General features: G+C 41.7%; 2 protein-coding genes across 3 annotated transcripts in view; one reads left to right on the forward strand and one right to left on the reverse strand.

Moving 5' to 3' along the window:
• Positions 1-652: 652 nt before the first annotated feature.
• The window catches only part of LOC142399180 (SPRY domain-containing SOCS box protein 4-like), a 76,377-nt gene continuing 58,665 nt past the window's right edge, over positions 653-18,364 (reverse strand). For both annotated transcript variants that reach the window (XM_075483685.1, XM_075483686.1), the window contains exon 3: positions 653-2,822. In XM_075483685.1, coding sequence (XP_075339800.1) covers positions 2,695-2,822 — 128 coding nt within the window. In that variant the 3' untranslated portion in view covers positions 653-2,694. The remainder of the gene's footprint in view (positions 2,823-18,364) is intronic.
• LOC142398643 (uncharacterized) lies at positions 15,135-17,615 on the forward strand. Its single transcript, XM_075482719.1, has 3 exons — positions 15,135-15,165; positions 15,647-16,149; positions 16,279-17,615. Exons 1-3 carry the CDS (start codon positions 15,135-15,137, stop codon positions 16,792-16,794), a joined length of 1,050 nt encoding a protein of 349 aa, XP_075338834.1. The 3' UTR covers positions 16,795-17,615.

Genomic DNA, 18,364 nt, shown 5'->3' on the forward strand with positions numbered 1-18,364 from the left:
AGATGTGTCTGTGTGTGTTTGCACAAACTGTTTTAGTGCGAGTGTTGGCTCCATTTCAGGCAGGATCACGATGTAGGAGCATCATTACACCGCTATTGATCTACTGGGCAAAAGTCCCCTGTGTGCATAGATAGGATGAGCTGGACCTGCTGATGTTATAGTGAGTCTTATCCTTAAGTGTGCAATGGAAAAATGCATCCTGAAAGCACACTGAGGCACATGTCTGCAATATTCTCGCTGCGTTTTAAACTGGTGGACATTTAAAGCATCGGTCTGTTATTGACTGTGTCTGAGCTGTATTTTAAGCTGCACGAGCTCATAAATCCTGCTTTAAGCTCATGACCAGATACTTTAATGGGCAGTTTGGCTTCCTTTACTAAGTGGCTGCATGACTGAATGTTCCCCGAGACACAATTTAAGATGCTGCAAAGGCGGGAGCCCCCGATGAACCACCGATCTCATTTGCATCTTTCTGCATATCGATATCTTTTTTTTTTTTCTTTTTCGTGAATAAATGTCAGATGTATTTAAAAAATAGTACACTTCTTAGTGAGCATTCTCATAAAGCATCAGTCGTGTTGTTTTTTGGGCCTATTTTTCCAGAGGCAGTGTGTTCAAGGAAAAAAAAGACAAAGAACCATTTTTAAGTCACTTGGCTTTTATTCACATTTCACATCTGTTAACACCTCAGTTGCACCGTCTGTTCATACATTCCACTGCTCTCGAGAATGGTCCCTCTCTCCTCATCCACACTCATAAAAACAGGAGGTTAGACCTTCACCATTGCAAATAATAATAATAATAATAATAATAATAATAATAATAATAATAGTAACAATAAAAGCAGCATTAAAGAAACAGTTGGATTTCTCTCTCCCTTCATCACCAGCATCATTGCATTACATTTACCTGAATGTAACCGTCAATGATCAGTTTAACAAAACACACACAGAACTAGTTTGTGATAAATAAACGTCGTTGTCATCCTCCCATCCTCAGATTCAGACCATCCCAGCACTCTCAATAATAGTCATTAAAATGGAGGATGCAAATAAAAGTTTAAAAAGTGACTCAAGCTATGTTTAGGAAATAAAACATGATTGGTCTTCAGGGTGTGCATGCACGCACACGAGTGGTTGTGCATGGGTTCTCTGTATCCCGTCCTGACCCAGTACCACAGCCATTGTGCTGTACAGTCGCAGTAATGTTCCTACGTCTGGATACAGTCCTCCCCACAGATCCAGTGAGGCCAGATCTGCGCTGGTTCTGTTAGTTTTGCCGTTTGTGGTCATTAAGACAGTCGTGTGGACAGCAGACACACAATGTCTGCCACCAGTGAGCTACAGCAGGGTGCTACACACAGCAGGCGTGTCTTTGTGCTAACAGCATATTAGCACTAGCAAGGTGGCGGCCCAAAACTCTTCGAAACATGTTTACACCCCACAGCGAAGGATGAAATACTTTGGTTGTGATTTGACATCATCGTAGATGAGTAAGTGTTGTGTGAGGAATGGTTTGCGATGCAGTACAACTAATTTTAAAAAATAAATAAAAAATGTTTTCCTGGCTGGTAACTTTAATAAAGCCCCTTTCAGACATGCATCTCATTATTGAAAAGTCATAATGGCAATCTCTTTTCGTGGAAAATGGAAACATTTCTGCAGGAAACACGCTCGTCTCTTCCGTCTCATTTCTTCTGCAAACGGAGCCATTTATTCCATCTTACACTGGAGATGTCACCAACTTTTGAGTCGCTTGATCCTGATTGGTGTTAAAATCTGATGACAGCTTGGGGGTCGTTTGGTTGTTGTCAGTTGCATCTAAAATAACTACACGTACAGCGTTCTGATGACGGAGATCAGCAGCTTTCTTACTCTCAATCACTTCTGAACATAAATTCATGTCATATAAAATGAGAAATATTCACTGATAGGCACAAAAGACTAGAAAATCAGTTCAAAAGAAAATGAAATTATGATTACTTGAACAAACAAATCAGTAATGTTACATATCTGAAGGGGCTTAGTTGTACGAAGCTTGTAGAACTAATGTCCTGTAGTGAACTGCACACCTTACAGCCATGTCTTGGTCTACTGTGAATGCAGTGAGAGCTTTTGGATGGGCCCAGAGTCAGAGTCACTTAACAACATCCGTGTTAAAATCCTCTTGGGCGCACGTCATCTTGATGAGCAGACACCAGCAGCGATGATATGCTCACCGACTGTATTTTCAGAAGGCCTCCGTGGATTGGATTAGTGTGCTTTCTCTGTGCTCTTTTCATTCTGGCCACGAGGTGGTGGTGGTTGTTCACCGCTGTGTCCTCACCGCCACTTTACCACTCTGTGCCCTGAGAGGATGGGCTTTGAGTCTGGATGAATGAGACACTGATAGGAATCAGTCAACAGTAATAATTTATTTGAAGTCCAAAACGAATGGAAAAGCAGCTTAAAAACAAAAAGAAGCTGGCGCTGTCCAATTCTTTGTTTGACAGCCTGACTTCGGTCAGTTAATCCACCATCGTCACATCCGTCCTTTTTGCTGATTCGTGTGAGCCATGTCGCTCCCAGTGGGGACATTTCTCATTCAATCCCAGCCTCGGCGTGTCCTTAAATTCATCCTGTCATCCATCTGTAGACTCTCGACTGGTCTGCTTTGTGTCGCTGTGTAGTTCCAGTTGGCTCTGCTGGTCGTCGGTCACTGATACTGGAGGTAATTTTTGAGGGATTGGGGCAGAGGAAGGCTCTCGATCTCCTGAAGCCGGTCTCGACCCAACGCCAAGCGGGCCGCACGCCGACACAGGTCCATCAGAGGCAGAGGCTCAGCTGAGGACAGGGAGAGAAGAAATGGGTTTACTTGAGACCTTTTTGCCTGTGGCTGCTATGAGTTCTGCCTTTCATAGGTGCATAACACCTCGTTTACATTTACTTTATTGAATGAGAAGATAGAAGAGAGATGAGTCACAGATGTGAGATGAGAGAGGGAGTCACAATGCACCCTTTAAATAGTTACACCCCCTCTTCATTCACACGCCACTAACGACACCTGTTCCTGATGGCTTACACACAGTAGGAGCATTACTTTGAGCCCCCTGACACGGGAAAATGTGTCAGTAGCTTTTCGTCCTGCTCTTTCTAAGCAAAGACAAAACAAATCCTTGTTTTATCTTTTTGCTCGTCTAAACAGAAAGCTATAGGATGAGCTTTTCTCTGATGTTCATTTTAACACCAGGGTCGCTCAGGTGTTTTTATGACGGTTCTCTGGTTCCTGCTGGTCAGAAAGAAGGTTTTTTGGTTATTTGACTCGTAAAAAGAATAAATTACCCCTGGGTTCTGTACTTTTGTTCTGAACAACCAGAAGTTGTAACAAGCATTTTTCTTTGCTTTCGAAACAATTTGAATGATAAAACTATACATCATCTACTGCTTGTAGTTACTTTGGGTAATTCCCATTTACACAACCTTAATGAAATCTACTTGGACATTAAACTTCTGCCACTTGTGCCTGGCTAATACTTGGATCCTTTTCTTATATAACTGGGTTCCCACCTGGCCAAGTAAAAAATAAAAGCCATAAAATAAGGGTTTATAGGTGTGATTAAAGTGTAGATTTTGAGCTTTATTTTGGGGGGTTTGGCTAAAATATCGCTTTAACCGTTAAGGAATTGGCTGTTTTTATAAAGACCCTCCAGTCTCTTGAACTCAGATGTAACTTGACAACTGACAGCAGTTTCATTCGAAGGTGTGATCCGTTTCATTGTCAATTTATTACAAATTAAGTGTTTTTTCATAAACCACTGACGATTACCAATTTATATAATAATGACTATTACCGTTAAATGTTTGTCATGGTGACCTATTTAGATTTACTGTGCAGTGAACAGTAAATCGTACCACAGAGATATGACGTCCTGCCTGTCTGCATCACAAAAACTCTGAAGCGGAAGATGTTGTTTGAGGAGGATGGGATTAATATCTGGATTGGAAAAAAATAATAATAATAAAGCAGCCTTAGGATAGCTTGATTAGATTTTGACTGGATCGTATAGTGATAATGATCACACGACTGGAGCAGACACTCAGACAATCAAACTCAGGAAACAAACAACAGACAAAGTTACTCTTGGTTAGTTTAACCCCAACTATGAACTCTTTGAGCTTCTCGTTCGATTGGGTTTAACAACCTGACCAGGTAGCTTCCTCCACATGCATCTAACTTTCTCAGCTCCTTCAGTTAGTAGTAATGAACACATGTGACTGGCCTAATTACCACAACAAAGCAGACTTACAGAGTGACAAAATGACAACCCATAACCCTCATCCTTTTCTACTATAAGCTTGATTTTTTTTTTTAGGTTTAAATTCTACTGGCCAAGACTAGCAGCAGCTCTATGAGCACTTCTTACACAACGGAGCACACACAGGCTCCGTGCACTGTACTGTACACGCAACAATATGCACAGCTGCCTTTGAAGTAAGCCGACACCGTGACACCAACCATCAGAGCATCATCTGGTAGGAAATGCAGGGAAATGGAGCACAAGAAATATGAAAGTCATTCAGAGGAAAGAGAGGGGGGGGAGGGGATCTGTGAAAAATGAGGATGGATGCAAATAAAGAGATTCCAATTTAGGTAATCAGCTTATAACCACAGACTGTGTGCACGAGGTGTAGGTAACCACTCTGATCGTTTTAAAGCTTTTAAACGTTGAGATCTTGATTTTTTTTTTTTGCAGCCAGAAATGACTTGTATGGAACGGGTAACCAGATAACACAGGTCACGTCCATCAGGTAGCGGACACAGGTCTCGAGTGTCACAGAAGGGTGGGTTATATAAGAATTAATCTCCCGTACAGCTGTCATGAGGGAGGAAATAAACTCTAGAGAAAACTGGTTTTGTACTGTTGTCAACATATTTATGTTACATGGGGGACAACGCTGGTTGGACTGCAGATTTTCGCCCCTCTACATTGCTTGTGTTTCTCCATTCACTACTGAGATAATGTCTTCATCTTTCAAGAGGCATCACTTCAAAGTTTCAAGTGTTTTGCTAAGACTGTGAGAGCTATAACAGCAGCGAGTATATCTGTGTCTCTCCTCCTGCTGTTCTTGTTGTGGAAAAACACCCAGTTCTGGACATCCTCTTTCACCTGCCCCTGAAGCTGCAAAGCTCTCTGTGTGTGTGTGTGTGTGTGTGTGTGTGTGTGTGTGTGTGTGTGTGTGTGTATGTGTGGTGTTGTGTGTGTTCCAAGGTTAAACCAACAGAAAACAGCCCAGCCTCCACACGCTCACGACCCATACATCCACTCATCGTGGGTGCGTGTCCTTGCAGTGTCACTGTCACATTAATGTTCATCCACACTCCCAGAAAGCGCGGCTCCTCACTTGTGGACAGACACCATAAAGACAGCAGTGTTGGTTTCTACTTTCAGCTCTGAGCTGCACTCGGCCCAACTACAGAATGCGCCGTAGATGAATGGTGTTCCATAATGGCTGAGTGGTACTATTACCTGAGTCAGCGAGCTGCTCACAAGCAATACACTAATTGTTGGTACATGTAATTATATACAATTATTTATTGATTCATTCTAACATAATTAACTGAATGCTTTCTTTTTGTTTTTATAAATCATTTTTTGGTCAAACATTTTATTCAACCTTAAAGGAGAAGTTTGTTTTTAAACCTGGACCTTATTTCTGGCATAAAAATATCTACTCAACGATAACAGTTTGGTGAAAGTCGGCGTCCTTCGGAGGATATTTAGGTCACTCGAGATCCATGTATGGCCATATAACGGGAGAGAACAGGGCAGAGACAATACAGTCTCTAAATAAGGCATTATCTGCCTTTATTTCACAAATACTTTAAAATGAATGAATAAATGAACGCGTACTATTGCACTGTTAGCTCAGAGCTGCCGTGTTGTTGTTATATAATAAGATGAGCTGCGTCGATGATGTCATCTCACCAGACGCGTGTGTAGAAAGCTTCCTATAAGCCCCGGATAACAACAACAGGGTAACTATGAGCTAACAGTGCAATAGTAGTAATCTAAATATATCTTCCGAAGGACCTATGACCAAACTGTTATCGGTGAGTAAATGAACGCATTTTATGCCAGAAATAAGGTCCAGGTTTAAAAAACCCGAACTTCTCCTTTAAAGTGACGTCCTATTTGCTGCTTTCTTTGTCCAATATGAAGGTATTGAGTCACATTAACCTGAGGAAACTGTAGAATTTGTAGCATCATTGAAGTTTTGCTTGATTAAAAATGGGTTTTCAAACACAAAGTGTATATCTGAGAGAATTGACCCTGCTCCCCACTTATGACATACTACAGTTTTGTGTGTTCCTCACTACGACAGAAGCAGCTCTTCAGTCAGGGGCACCATCCATTTTCACCTGCTAAATGACCTCATGTTAGAGCAGCTGCTTGTCAGAACCACTACAGGCACAGTGACAAGGTCGACTAACCGGTAAGTCAAGTATGTCCCTAATTTGCATCAACACACACGTGATGATAAATGCTGATAAATGGCAGCCTGCAGCGGTCCAGCTGAAATCTTGTAAAGAACGAAGCGGGTTTCAAACATGGAGCGAAAACAGAGGAAGATGGAAATGCCGAGCCGGCCGATGATCAGTGACAGAAACCTGATTTTGTTGATCTTCATAGCAGGTAGCATCGAAAACTAAATCTGCGCAAAATTTGAAGAAAATGTCAGCTGCCGCACAACATGGTGTTGAAACCCGACACGAGTATCTATGCTGGATGACAACAATGCTCATTTCAGCTGCACAGAATTGGCTCATTACCTTTTCAGCAAAAATTAGACAGATTGATTAATTAATGAAAAGAAAAAAAGAAAAGAAGTCTCTGGTGCTGACTTACACCCTAAAGCCCCTGTGTGAGACTTATCAAAGCACAGAAGAAGGGATCTGAGAACTGATTTAAGCCTACTGGGGCTATGACTTTTTTCTTCTTTTTCTTTTTTATATTCACAGCGAGTTAACACTGTGCATGCGATCTGTGAACGCACTTACCAAGAGAGTAGTTTTATAACAGATCCAATTAATCTGAGCGCACTTGTAGGCTCTTTAATCTTTTTGGTGGCTGAGAGGAAGGAGACGTGTCAGCTTTGTGCGTCTCTCCCTTTTTTTTTTTTCCTTTCACTTCTCTGGAGAAAACTTTAAATAATACAAAAGAAAAGTCAACGGAAAAAGTAAATATTCACAAGCTGTGTTGTTAATTCCCAGCCACTAAAATAGACTTAATTGGCCTGAAATCGACACACCTCAAGGAGAAGTTCTCTTTCAGCTGAAGGATTCAAAACAGCGACGCTTATTCTGCCAGAAATCACAACCCCCTTCATGATACTGCATTATGAATACCTTGGCGATGTACGTGTGCAACTTCTGCATCATACTGTATTAAACTCTCTCGTAAGCGAGCCACCACATCCTGTTGTTAGGAGGAATTTGAAAGAATTTAAAGCAGCATACTCAATTCATACATACTCAAATGTTTTAACAGTTGCTTCATAAATTCTTTTGCAAACAGCTGCTTTATTGGTGTCCATTTGTCATGAATGAACGCTTACACCTCGTCTTACACTGTGTTATACAGTCTGATTAAGGAAAACTGAGACTTCAATCCATACTAATGCTCACGTGTTTGTTAATAATACAATTCTAGCTCCAGGTGATTCTGCAGCTCTATTTGTGGTAAATTACAAAAAGCTCCAGATTAATCATTAGTTGCCCCCAGATGTGTAAAATGGCCCTCTACTGCATTATGCCCGTAATTAGTTAGTCTTAATAAGTTCTATACGGATACCCAGAACATCAATGCCAAAATTAATTTCTTAATGACACATATTCCATCATTGTTTTATCCTTTAAGCATCTCCTCAAGGGAGTAAAGCTAATAAGGCAGTCCACTGTGGATCATCAGCACCGGGTCATTGGCATCAGCATCATTACACATTCAGTGCCGTGAGAAGAGCTGCGCCTCAAAAAGCAGGGAGCGCGAATACCATCACTAAAGATCTCAATATCCTCGATATCACCTGTAGTTCAATTAATACCACGAGTCCTCGTGACATTTGTCGAAGCTCTTTATTTATAGATCTTGATGAAATAGATGGCTGCCCTTGGTTTCATAATGATGTCAATACATCATTTTGTTTTGAGTTAACCGCTTCCGGTGACATTAATATCTTTGAGTAAAACATGTTTTTATTGCACATTTTCTGCCTGTCAAAGTGCCACCCGTCCTTTTAGGTTTGATCGATGGCAACGTTGGGAATCAAACCCCCCAGCTCGACTTCTTTTTTTCTCCGCATCCTGTTGTAGTGAATCTATTTATACAAAAGGTGGAAAACCACAAAAAGATTTGTGAGAATCACGCTGATGCCATGCATGTGCAGCAGGTGACGAACTCCTCCCCTGTAAAGGCATTTCATATAGATATGAACTGAGACCCCTGATCTGCCGTGATGGGAACAAGGAGTAATAGGGGAACGCATTGTGGCACAACAGTAATAAGATGCAGAGTGAAGCGGCGGAGAGCAGGATTTATTGTCTGTGGAAAATGATAATGAGAGAGAGGGTGAAAATGACAAAAGCAGCATCACTTTTATGATGGATGTAAAAACTGACCTGAGGGGACGACCAGAAGCTAAATAAAGCCCGACCGGGAGATGAATGCTGAGTTTCAAGGTAAAAACCAGAGAGAGTTGAAGGGAAAGAAGGAATGCTTTAAGTTTTGTCTGAGACAAGATAACCTCAGGCAACATTGTCACTGCTAAGACAAAAAAAAAAGAAGCTGTTTTTGGACATAGATATGGAAACAAGATCTGGAGTCAAACTTTAAGGCCGTTTATCCTTCATCACTGACTGACATTTGAGAGCCTGAGTGCAAAGAAACGAGATCATCAAGCTTCCGTGCTGCACTATTAACAAGATCACGTTAGCTTTTACGCATTTGTGAGAAGCCATTATGCTGTTAAGTTTGTATTTCACTCAAAGAGGAAACAAGAAAGCTACCATAACTACTGAACACAATAATACAGCTGTTTTTTTCCTTTCCGACTATGGTTTGCTATTCATCAGGATTACAGTCCCCCGACAGTTCTCCTCACACACGCATGGAATGAAATATGGTTTAAATTTTAATAATGAAAAGATTCAAATTGTGGGATCACTTAGAAAAAAACTATTTCTCTTTTTTCAGTAACTGTGAGTCTTGGGCCTCGTGCATCACACGATGACTGCAGAAGTTGGAGCAAACAACCAAAGTGTCAAAATGACAACAGAGCACAATGTGATTCAAATCAGGGGACAGGAAAATGTAACTGGAACTAGGGCTGGATTTATGGCTCCTCGTGAGATCGAGTCTCGCTGCTGTGAACGTTTATACCGGTGCAAATGTGTGTCTGCATTGTTCTGCTGCAAAAGCCGTCGCTGTTTCTCTGCTGCAGTGTCGAGTTGCACGTGACAAAGGTTTGCAGTGCCTGGCCGTGCAGAAACAACCAAACTACAGCACAGCTCGTCGAAAAAAGAAGAAAAAAATAAGCGTTCCATGCCTCTGGACAACATCGCTGTAGGTTTCGCTGTCGCTGCAAACAAAGCTTTAAATAGCTTCTTTTTTTTTCCATCTGACAATCACGATTTTCACAGCATAAATATCTTGTCAAAAATGAACCATGAGGATAGGTAAAAACCGATTTCTAAGCAAAAGTGAACAGCTCTCACTTGAACTAACCAGACAAAACATGATCCCGCCCCCCCCTGTTCCATTCAATCTCATTAGTAACAGTGCACCTCTCTTCTTCCCCCCGTCGAGGTTTGACCATCAGCTGAGAAGAATCCCCTGTAGAAGCTCTCCTCTCTGCTCACTGATTTGATCTTTTCCATCTTTCAACTCTCCAAGGCCGCAGTGACTGATCTTTTCTGGCACGTAAAAATCACCACTATTGGGAGAGAACATTATCTCAAAAATGTCAATGAGAGACAGGAAACAGGTCTGCGTTACGCTCGATGACAACACAGTTATCACCATCCTGTTAGCTTTGAAGGTGTTTTCGAAGCCTGAGAGGTTGAGGAATTAAGAGGGGTGTTTAATCCTTTAATCCCTTAATTAAAGTAAATATATGAAAAACCTGAGGTTGTAAGGTTTTCATGTGACAACAGTGGTAAAAGTTCGAGTAATGCACAACCCCAAAATGTCCCATAAGCTTGTGTATTTCCAGCTCAGTGATATGAATTAATGGCATATTTCACCCATGTTTTTGTTTTCTGCTTATCCAAAACCATCCACCTGCGTCGCGTTTTCCTGTTAACATGAAACGCTCAAAAGAAGCCAACATTTGCTTAAAAGGAAATCCACAAACCTGTACGGCAAACATGTCGAAGACATGTTGGGTAGAAAAACAGAAGCAAAGAGCGCTCATAAATGCAAACTCACGAATACAGAAAAGCAACCTGACGAGCACTCGCACAAGTCTCAGAAATGGAACACTGGAATTGTATTCTTAGACTTGTGACTCTTAGAAGAGTCACAGAAGTTAAAGATGGAGTTGACAAATCTTCATTCATCACAGCCTTAGAAGCCTTAAAAAAAATGAGAATGTCTGAGCTTTTAATGAGTGCCAATCAGAGCTGGAGCTGATAAATACAGAGAACTACTGCAGAGACATTTCACTCAGGAGTGACCGCCAACTATGCCCTTTCCCACTGAAGATAAAGGCCAATATGTTGGTGGGATTTTATCTTTGCACTGAATAGTAAAGCAGAAGAACTGAGGCAGGCATTTAAAGATCTTTTATCCTCGGTCTGTATATGGACATCCCTGGCCGTTACTCCTCATGCACAGAGATGTGAAAAGTCATGCAAAATAACCATATTTAAATCTCACTTTAAAAAAAGACTTAACCCGGCTGAGGCAGGGATTAGCCAGAGGTGTATTTTTTACAATTTGAGCACAGCGTCTTCTTTTTCAAACACACTAGAAAGTGAACTCTGCCCATCACCAATGCCCTTCACAGCCACAGAGGGAAGTCGCTGGTATCCTTAACTAATGTACCTTCGGCGGTGTCCTGTATCCTCTTGCTTACTTCGGTGTGCAATTTTGAGCACAATTTAAGGGACATTGAAGCAGCCACTGTGCAGAACTAATGCAGTAATGTTGCTACAGTCCATGGAGGATTTGTTAGAAAACGCTTGTGTGTTAAAAAAAGGTTGCAGCCACAGGGTGGGAGGACTAATGGCTACAAACAAAGCTCGTCCCACACAGATTTAGGAAGGGGTGTATCTGAAGTTCTCCAAGAGAAAACTCAGTCTTGAAATATTTGGCCAAATCAAACACTTTTGCTTAAATTGTTCGTACAGATCTTTTGGTATGACTCACATCTTAGCGGCAAAATTAGTGTCACACATAGATATAGGCACTGTGGGCAGAGCTGGCTAGTACAGAGAGGAGCTGGTGGTAATACAAGCCACGGTGGTGTTTCTTTTTAAAGCTCTGTTCTCTCTTTACCGTCCTGAATTACTGTAAATCCAATGTTCACCGTCTCCTCTGGGAAGAGAGGCAAAAAGATAAGAGAAAGAGGAGGAGGCAAGATGCAAGATGCAAAAGAGAGGTGGAAAAACAAAGGCAAAGGGGGAGGAGGAAAAGGGCAGAGAAGAGGAGTGAAGAGCAAAGGAGATGAAGGACAGAAAGATGTGAGGAGGTCATAAGTCCAGAGGGGTGGAAGGATTTAAAGGGAAGAGGGTGATAAATAGGAGAGGAGAGAGCACAGATGTCCTTGACAGTTACAAACTACAGGGAGGTGGAATGAGTTCATAAAAATGTCAATATTAGAGGAAATCTGTTGGCGTAATTTAATAAATTAATAATCCTTTAACCTGTGTGTAATCTGTAGTGAGACTGCAATAAGAAAAAGAACTGCCGGGTCGGAGTAAACATCAAGCACTCATAAGGTGAAAAAACAATAAAAAGCTGATTAGTCAAATGTGCACTAATACATTTCTTATGTTGAGAGAGTTGACTGGAAATGTAAATTTTTTTAACTAGTAGTGGCAAAACCAAAGAGAATTGTTTTTATATCTGCAGTTTCAGCATTTTAGCGTTGTTTAGCTCAATGTTTTTGCTTTATGGCCTGTGACTTGAGCTGGGGGGGGGGGGTATTTGCTAAAAAGACAGGTGTGTCATTAAGAGAATCAATCTTGAAAACTAAAACTAAATGAATACTACTGCTCTGCGTGTCAACGCCTTTTCACTGCCAACTGATACCACAATGAAGCTTGCTCTGTGTCATCAGGGAGAAGCTCGATTTTTGAACATGCAAGATATCAATCTACATTCAAATGTCGGGTGCAAGGCTTCAAGCCGAGGGATTGAGTTCCCAGTCAGTAATAGACGTCCTTTTCCTTATGCTTGTTTTTAACTTTTATTACGCGTTTTCTAATAAAGTCCCTCTTTGGTTAGGTTTAGGAACAGATGGTTGGAGTAAATGTCACACTTTAGATGACACACATTTCCTCTGCAACAAGCTCCTTCTCCGTTTACGTGGTTGCTTTAGTGACCTGTTCTCAACCTTAGCTGAAGAGATCAACTGGCTTTGGCCTCATGGCGTCCATTTCAGATGTAAAAGGGCTTCTGGTTTACTTTATTAGACTAACTTCTACAAAAAAAACAACAACAACAACAAAAAAAACACAAGTACGGTCAAGTTTAGGATCTTTTTGAGAGGAAGATCTCTGCATTAGATCGCTTTCATATGTACTTTACTCCATTTAGTAGTGTGGAGTAATGTGTACAAGATAAGTCATTGGAATACATTTTCAGTCAGTGCGAGATAAAGAGGAACAATAATGATAATTTATTCATTAACAATCAAAGACATAAAAAAAAGTTTTTATCTAAACGCTCTCCTTTTAGATTACAAATTACCACTAAAGCGCAGAAGAGGGATTAATTATATGTCATTTAAATAGATAACAAATTCCCTGAAGGCCGAAAAAGTAATCCAAATTAAGCTAATCGATGCAGGATTTTAGAGGTAAAAAATAAAAGGTAAGTTAGCTGTGTTGATGGGAAGATAGTGTCTTTATTGTACATGTCAAGCTTCGTTACATTACTAAATATCAAATCGTACAAAGAGAGGGAGGCGAGTGTTAGCACATTAACATCTACAGTCTGCATGAATGCAGTGGAAACATTATTTCTGTGAAATAGGCAGCCTCATAAGAAGAGCTAACCTCATCAGATGTACAGCCAGGATAGGTCACGTGTTTTTTTTTATGCATTTGCCAGATAAAAAGGATAAACACAGATCAAGCCAAAGCAGCTTAAGCAATCGGAGCAAAGGTCAAAACAAACAAAAACAGACGTAAAGGTAAAGGGAACGCGAGTGGACTTTGCTGCCGCTGCTGTAGCGTTCTACTCTACCTGATAGAGGAAGGAGCAGTATCCCAATCACACACAAACACGTGTGTTAACAGATATACAGGCATGAGCTGTCACACGTGTGCACATGCAGCAGGCGGGCCTCAGCCACCAACCTGCAGTAGACAGACTGAGATAAAAGCCAGCTGATCCTTCACAGGCTTTGCGTGTCAGGTCAGGTTGTGAGTGTGTTGGAGTGCTGGTCTGCTTACTCACACCGAAGCAGCACAAAAAGAAGATTAGGAGTAAGAGAGACACAAAGGTGTAACTCTACACTGTAAATTAGATGATTCAAAGGAGGAGATACAAAACCCTAATTTTCAAGAGGAATGAGTGGCTCTACATGATTGTGCAATTGTTCTGACTAAAGCTCATCTCTTCCCCCACCTAAATCACATCCTGTCACACAATGCAACAAGTTTGAACCCGATTACTAGAAAATATCCCCAAGTCATTCTTAGCAATGTTGAAATGGGCTATGTGAAGAAAGAAAAACCTTTCATCATGAAGCACTTCTTCCTCTGAGCAGGACTGTGTATGAAATCATGCCCTTATGAGCAATTCAAACTAAAAAACGCACACCGTCGTCTGCCAACACACAAAAATAATGCAAGATCGGGAGGGCAGGCACATGTTCAGAGTCAACTTTAATCTAAGAGGTGCGTGGCTTCAGATTAAGGCTGCAGATGGAACAAACATGTGAGTCCTGACACTGTTTGAATAAGGCAGGGAGGGTGGGAGCGAAATGGTCTGCACTTATAGAGCACCCATTAACCTTAATGGTTCGGTAAAGCACTTTATAATGTTTTTCATTCACCTAAACACACACACACGCACACACACTGAACCACAGCTATACTGCCTAACAAAGAAACAATGAGGATATCAGCCGATTCCCAGAAAGAAAGCTTGCAGAAAGGCCTTGAGATATACACAACTGCTTTAAAAGCTGAAATGTTATGATCTTATGATGGCCGTAAACCAATGATGGCGGAAGTAAACAGATGAGCAGATATTCAACACGCCACGAAAACAAACATTTTGAGTCAGGTGATAGTTGTATTTATCACTTCATTTGATTATCAACGTACTGGTAAAACACTGGGTAAAAGACAAAATTTGTCATTTGTGAAAAAATGTTCCCATATTTGCAACAAATATTACGATATCACACATTTTACTCTCCATAGTAAAGCTCTGCATTTCGAGGCTCTTTGGAACAAGGCACTCGATACAGGCTGTTGCTGCCTCTCCTGCCGTCTCCCAACGTGTTGGGACACTTTTTCAGCTTTATTTCGCTGGGGTTTTTCTGCAACAAGTCACCTGACATACCACCCTCCAGTCCAGTTTCCGAGTAGCAGGCTCGTAAAAAGCCACTGCACACAAAGCAATACAAAAAGAACAAAACAACTTGTCTGACAGCAATCATAAAACTCTGATAGCTTTTTATTCCTCAAGAATCCTGAGTCAGCTTTAAAAATGGGAGGCGCTTCAATCTAACGGTTGATAAGAGGAACGTGCATCAGCTCGTGAGTGAGAATTTGGCCAGAGACATAATCCTCAAGCAGGAGATCAAGTCATGGGTGAGCTTCAAAAATCAAGTACCGTAGTACTACTTTTTTATTAGTGTGGAGGGATTTCATTAATATGTGAAGCTTCGAAAAATCATCCACAAAACGAGAGCGTGACAATGGGATCCTGGAACTCACCTGGGAATGCGGGTGAGCTCATTTTCACATAAAACTTATGTAAATCTTTCTCAAATTGCTTCAAGTTACAAAAGTTTCCCTAGAAATAAAATGACGTTTTTCTCTGATCTTACACTGTCCTGGAGAACTGGTTCCAGTTCTTCAGTCATAGAAAACAACAGGAGTTTTCTAACTTAAGTGAGGTTAAAAAAAAATATCAGCAAAACAGAGAACTGAAGAATAAAATAAAGATGAGCATTTAGTTTAAAAGTAGATTTCCACAAGCTGAGACGGATGATTCATGTGAGGTGACGCTGTGATTGCAAGTGCGTGGATATGAATCACTCCTTCCACTTAGCATCACAATAATCCGCCTCTACCTTTAATGGCTTCCATCACTGATCAATCTGTAAAGGGCATACCAGAGAACACTAACTGCTCTGTTCACAAATCAAATCTTAAGAGAGTTCAGGGCCCTCAGATCAAAAGCTCAATTGCCTTTGTCTTCTCACAGCCTCACGCCAACTGAATATTCTGCTGGTCGGCCCCAGGCGGACAGGCAAGAGCTCCACTGGTAACACCCTGCTGGGCCAGGGGCCGGTTTTTGACACCAGAGGAGGCGGGGCCAGTGCAGCTGCTGGAGGCATAACTGCTGGACGTCATTTGGCCGCGGTGGATGCACAAGGTTGGGGGTTATCTGAGGAGTTTGTTTCCCGAGATGAGAAAATTGAGCTGCTGAGAGCTTTGTCTCTTTGTGGAACTGAAGGACCTCATGCTGTTCTGTTAGTTATTCCTCTGCTGGACTTCACCGAGGCTGAGAGGAGAGCAGTGGAGACAAGGATGGAAGTCTTCACCTCTGGAGTCTGGAGACATACAATGGTTTTGTTTACTTTTGGAGACTTGCTGGAAAAAAGGGGGCGCAGCATACAGGAGCACATCCAATCAGGAGGCCCTGCCCTGCACTGGCTGATGGAGAGGTGTCGCTATCGATACCACGTGTTGGATAACAAGGCAGCCGTGACTGCCAAACGAGGGGGACTAAAGCAAAAGGTGAATGGAGAAGGAAGGAAACGGGGAAGGTACTGGCGGGAGAGAAAAGATGATAAGGGGGTGGGAAGAACAAGCAGAGGAGGTGAGGACGGTGAGCAGGAACAGGAGCAGGTGAGACAGCTGCTGAGCAAAGTGGAGGACATGTTGCAAGAGAACGGAGGATGGCACTTCTCCCTCCACATGTACCAGAGGCTGCAGGAGGAACTGAGCCGCAGAGAGCAGCAGCCGAGAGCTCGGTTTAAGGAGGAAACAGGTGAGGGAAACGCGCAGAGAAAACAAAACACAGCAGAGACTCTGTTAAAAGTGGAGCTGGAACAGAAGGAGAGGCTGGAGACAGAGGAGCAGGAACGAAGCCTGAGGACAGAGCTGAAGAGCAAGAGGGAATGTGTGGAGAGGAAAATAAAGAGAGAGGAGGGCAAAAACAAGGATGTGAAGGTGGAGCTTGATGAGGACAGGTGGGACACATGCTCTGGCAGCAGGGGGATGAGGAAACAGGAAAGAAGAGAAATAATGAAGGAGGAGGCCACCGATGTGCACACTGGAAAGATGGATCCATGTCGGCCTAATGAGGGTCAAAGATTAGCCATAAACCCCATCAGGAGGCTTGCCTGAAGTAGCTCTGACCACAGCCTCTGTTTTTCAGATTACCTTGTCTGAATGCGCCACAGTAACTGATGAGTCAACCTTTGACTTCTGCATTCATGACTAACAAACTGACTGCATCCTCAAACTCGCATCATGTGAGCACCCAGCAGCAATGAACAGGCGACTCAAGGATCGTGAAGCTACAGAGACTAAAACAAACAGTATTACTGCAATGTAGATATTTCCTGAACAACAATCCACTCTAATGTTTGTATGTTCAAAAATCTCAAATGCTGGGATACCTAATTGGAGTCGTAACAACTGATTGCATGGTATATCAGTGCCGTAAATAAGACACTTCACTTATCAATGTCTTTCAGCTTTTGGCCACTGTACCAAGTGATGAAAAAGAACTGCTTGTAAAACCACGTTATGTCCATTTCAGTGTTATTTTTCTACAGATCAAACCATCATGTTATCAAATCAGCTTTAGGGAATTGTTTAGTAGCAAATCATTTCCAAGGCTTTTAAAGTCTTAATGCAAGGCCAAGCTTTATACTGTATTTAGCACCTCAGAGTATTTAGAAAACCCATATGAGTGGTATCAATCTGCTTATGTAACTTTTGGTGAGTAATTCCAAATTCCAAAAATACTGCTTGAGTGCACACAGGGGAATTGTTCTTTAATCTGAAATAACAGGGAATGCTAGGCATCTTAGACCTCTGCCTTTGCTGTAATTCTGTGCTCTTGCCAAACACAGGCAGTGCTTACTTATCTTGAGATTTTGCCACATTCTTATACTCAAGTAATTAAAATCCATTTTTCTTTCTTGGGCAAGACAGACAGTGTTGGACACATTGTGATAAAGAAGCATGTTGACTACCACCGAGTTTGTCATTATTATTTTTTCACGTTTTTGGATTTTCGAACAGTAAATATGAAGAAGTCACGGTCACCGCATTGTAGCTTCTAAGCCAGAGCTGAATGATGTGTGGTCCACCAGCCATCTCATTACATCTCAACAAATTGTCAATTGGCTTCAGGGAATTGCTGTCTCTCCTCAACCAATACAAACTGTTAATCCCCATCTTTGGCTCGTAGTCATGAAGCCACTCAGGGTCAGTCATGCTTTAGCTGCTCTTGGCCCGATATGCCAGGCAAGACCAGGAAAGCCCATTTCAAATGCACATAATTGAATAGAAAACCGTCCACCCCACACACTAGAATTAGTTCACTCTGTTGAAAGTGTACAGTAATAATCCAGGTGCTTTTGGTTAGCAATGCAAAGACTTTCAATACAGTATTAATTACAGAGGAAAGGACAAGAAAATGAGACTTTTTCCTTTTTTTTTTGTCAACGGCTTCTTTTAATTAAACGCAGGTGGAGTACTGATTGGGTTCGAGAAGCCTCGTGTTTCCCGATGGAATGATGTTGACGGGATTTTAATAGGATCAAATTCCGTGTCAGATGCGTTCAGCAGTCAGACATTTCTGGGTAAGCTACCAAAGTTTAACCGATTTGTTTCTTTATTAGTTTGTTTGATGGGATCAGCGCCGAAAGACTTGTATCTATATGGTAAATAAATGGCCTTATCA

This window comes from Odontesthes bonariensis, chromosome 14 (genome assembly GCF_027942865.1).
Source record: "Odontesthes bonariensis isolate fOdoBon6 chromosome 14, fOdoBon6.hap1, whole genome shotgun sequence".
Taxonomy (NCBI): Eukaryota; Metazoa; Chordata; class Actinopteri; order Atheriniformes; family Atherinopsidae; genus Odontesthes; species Odontesthes bonariensis.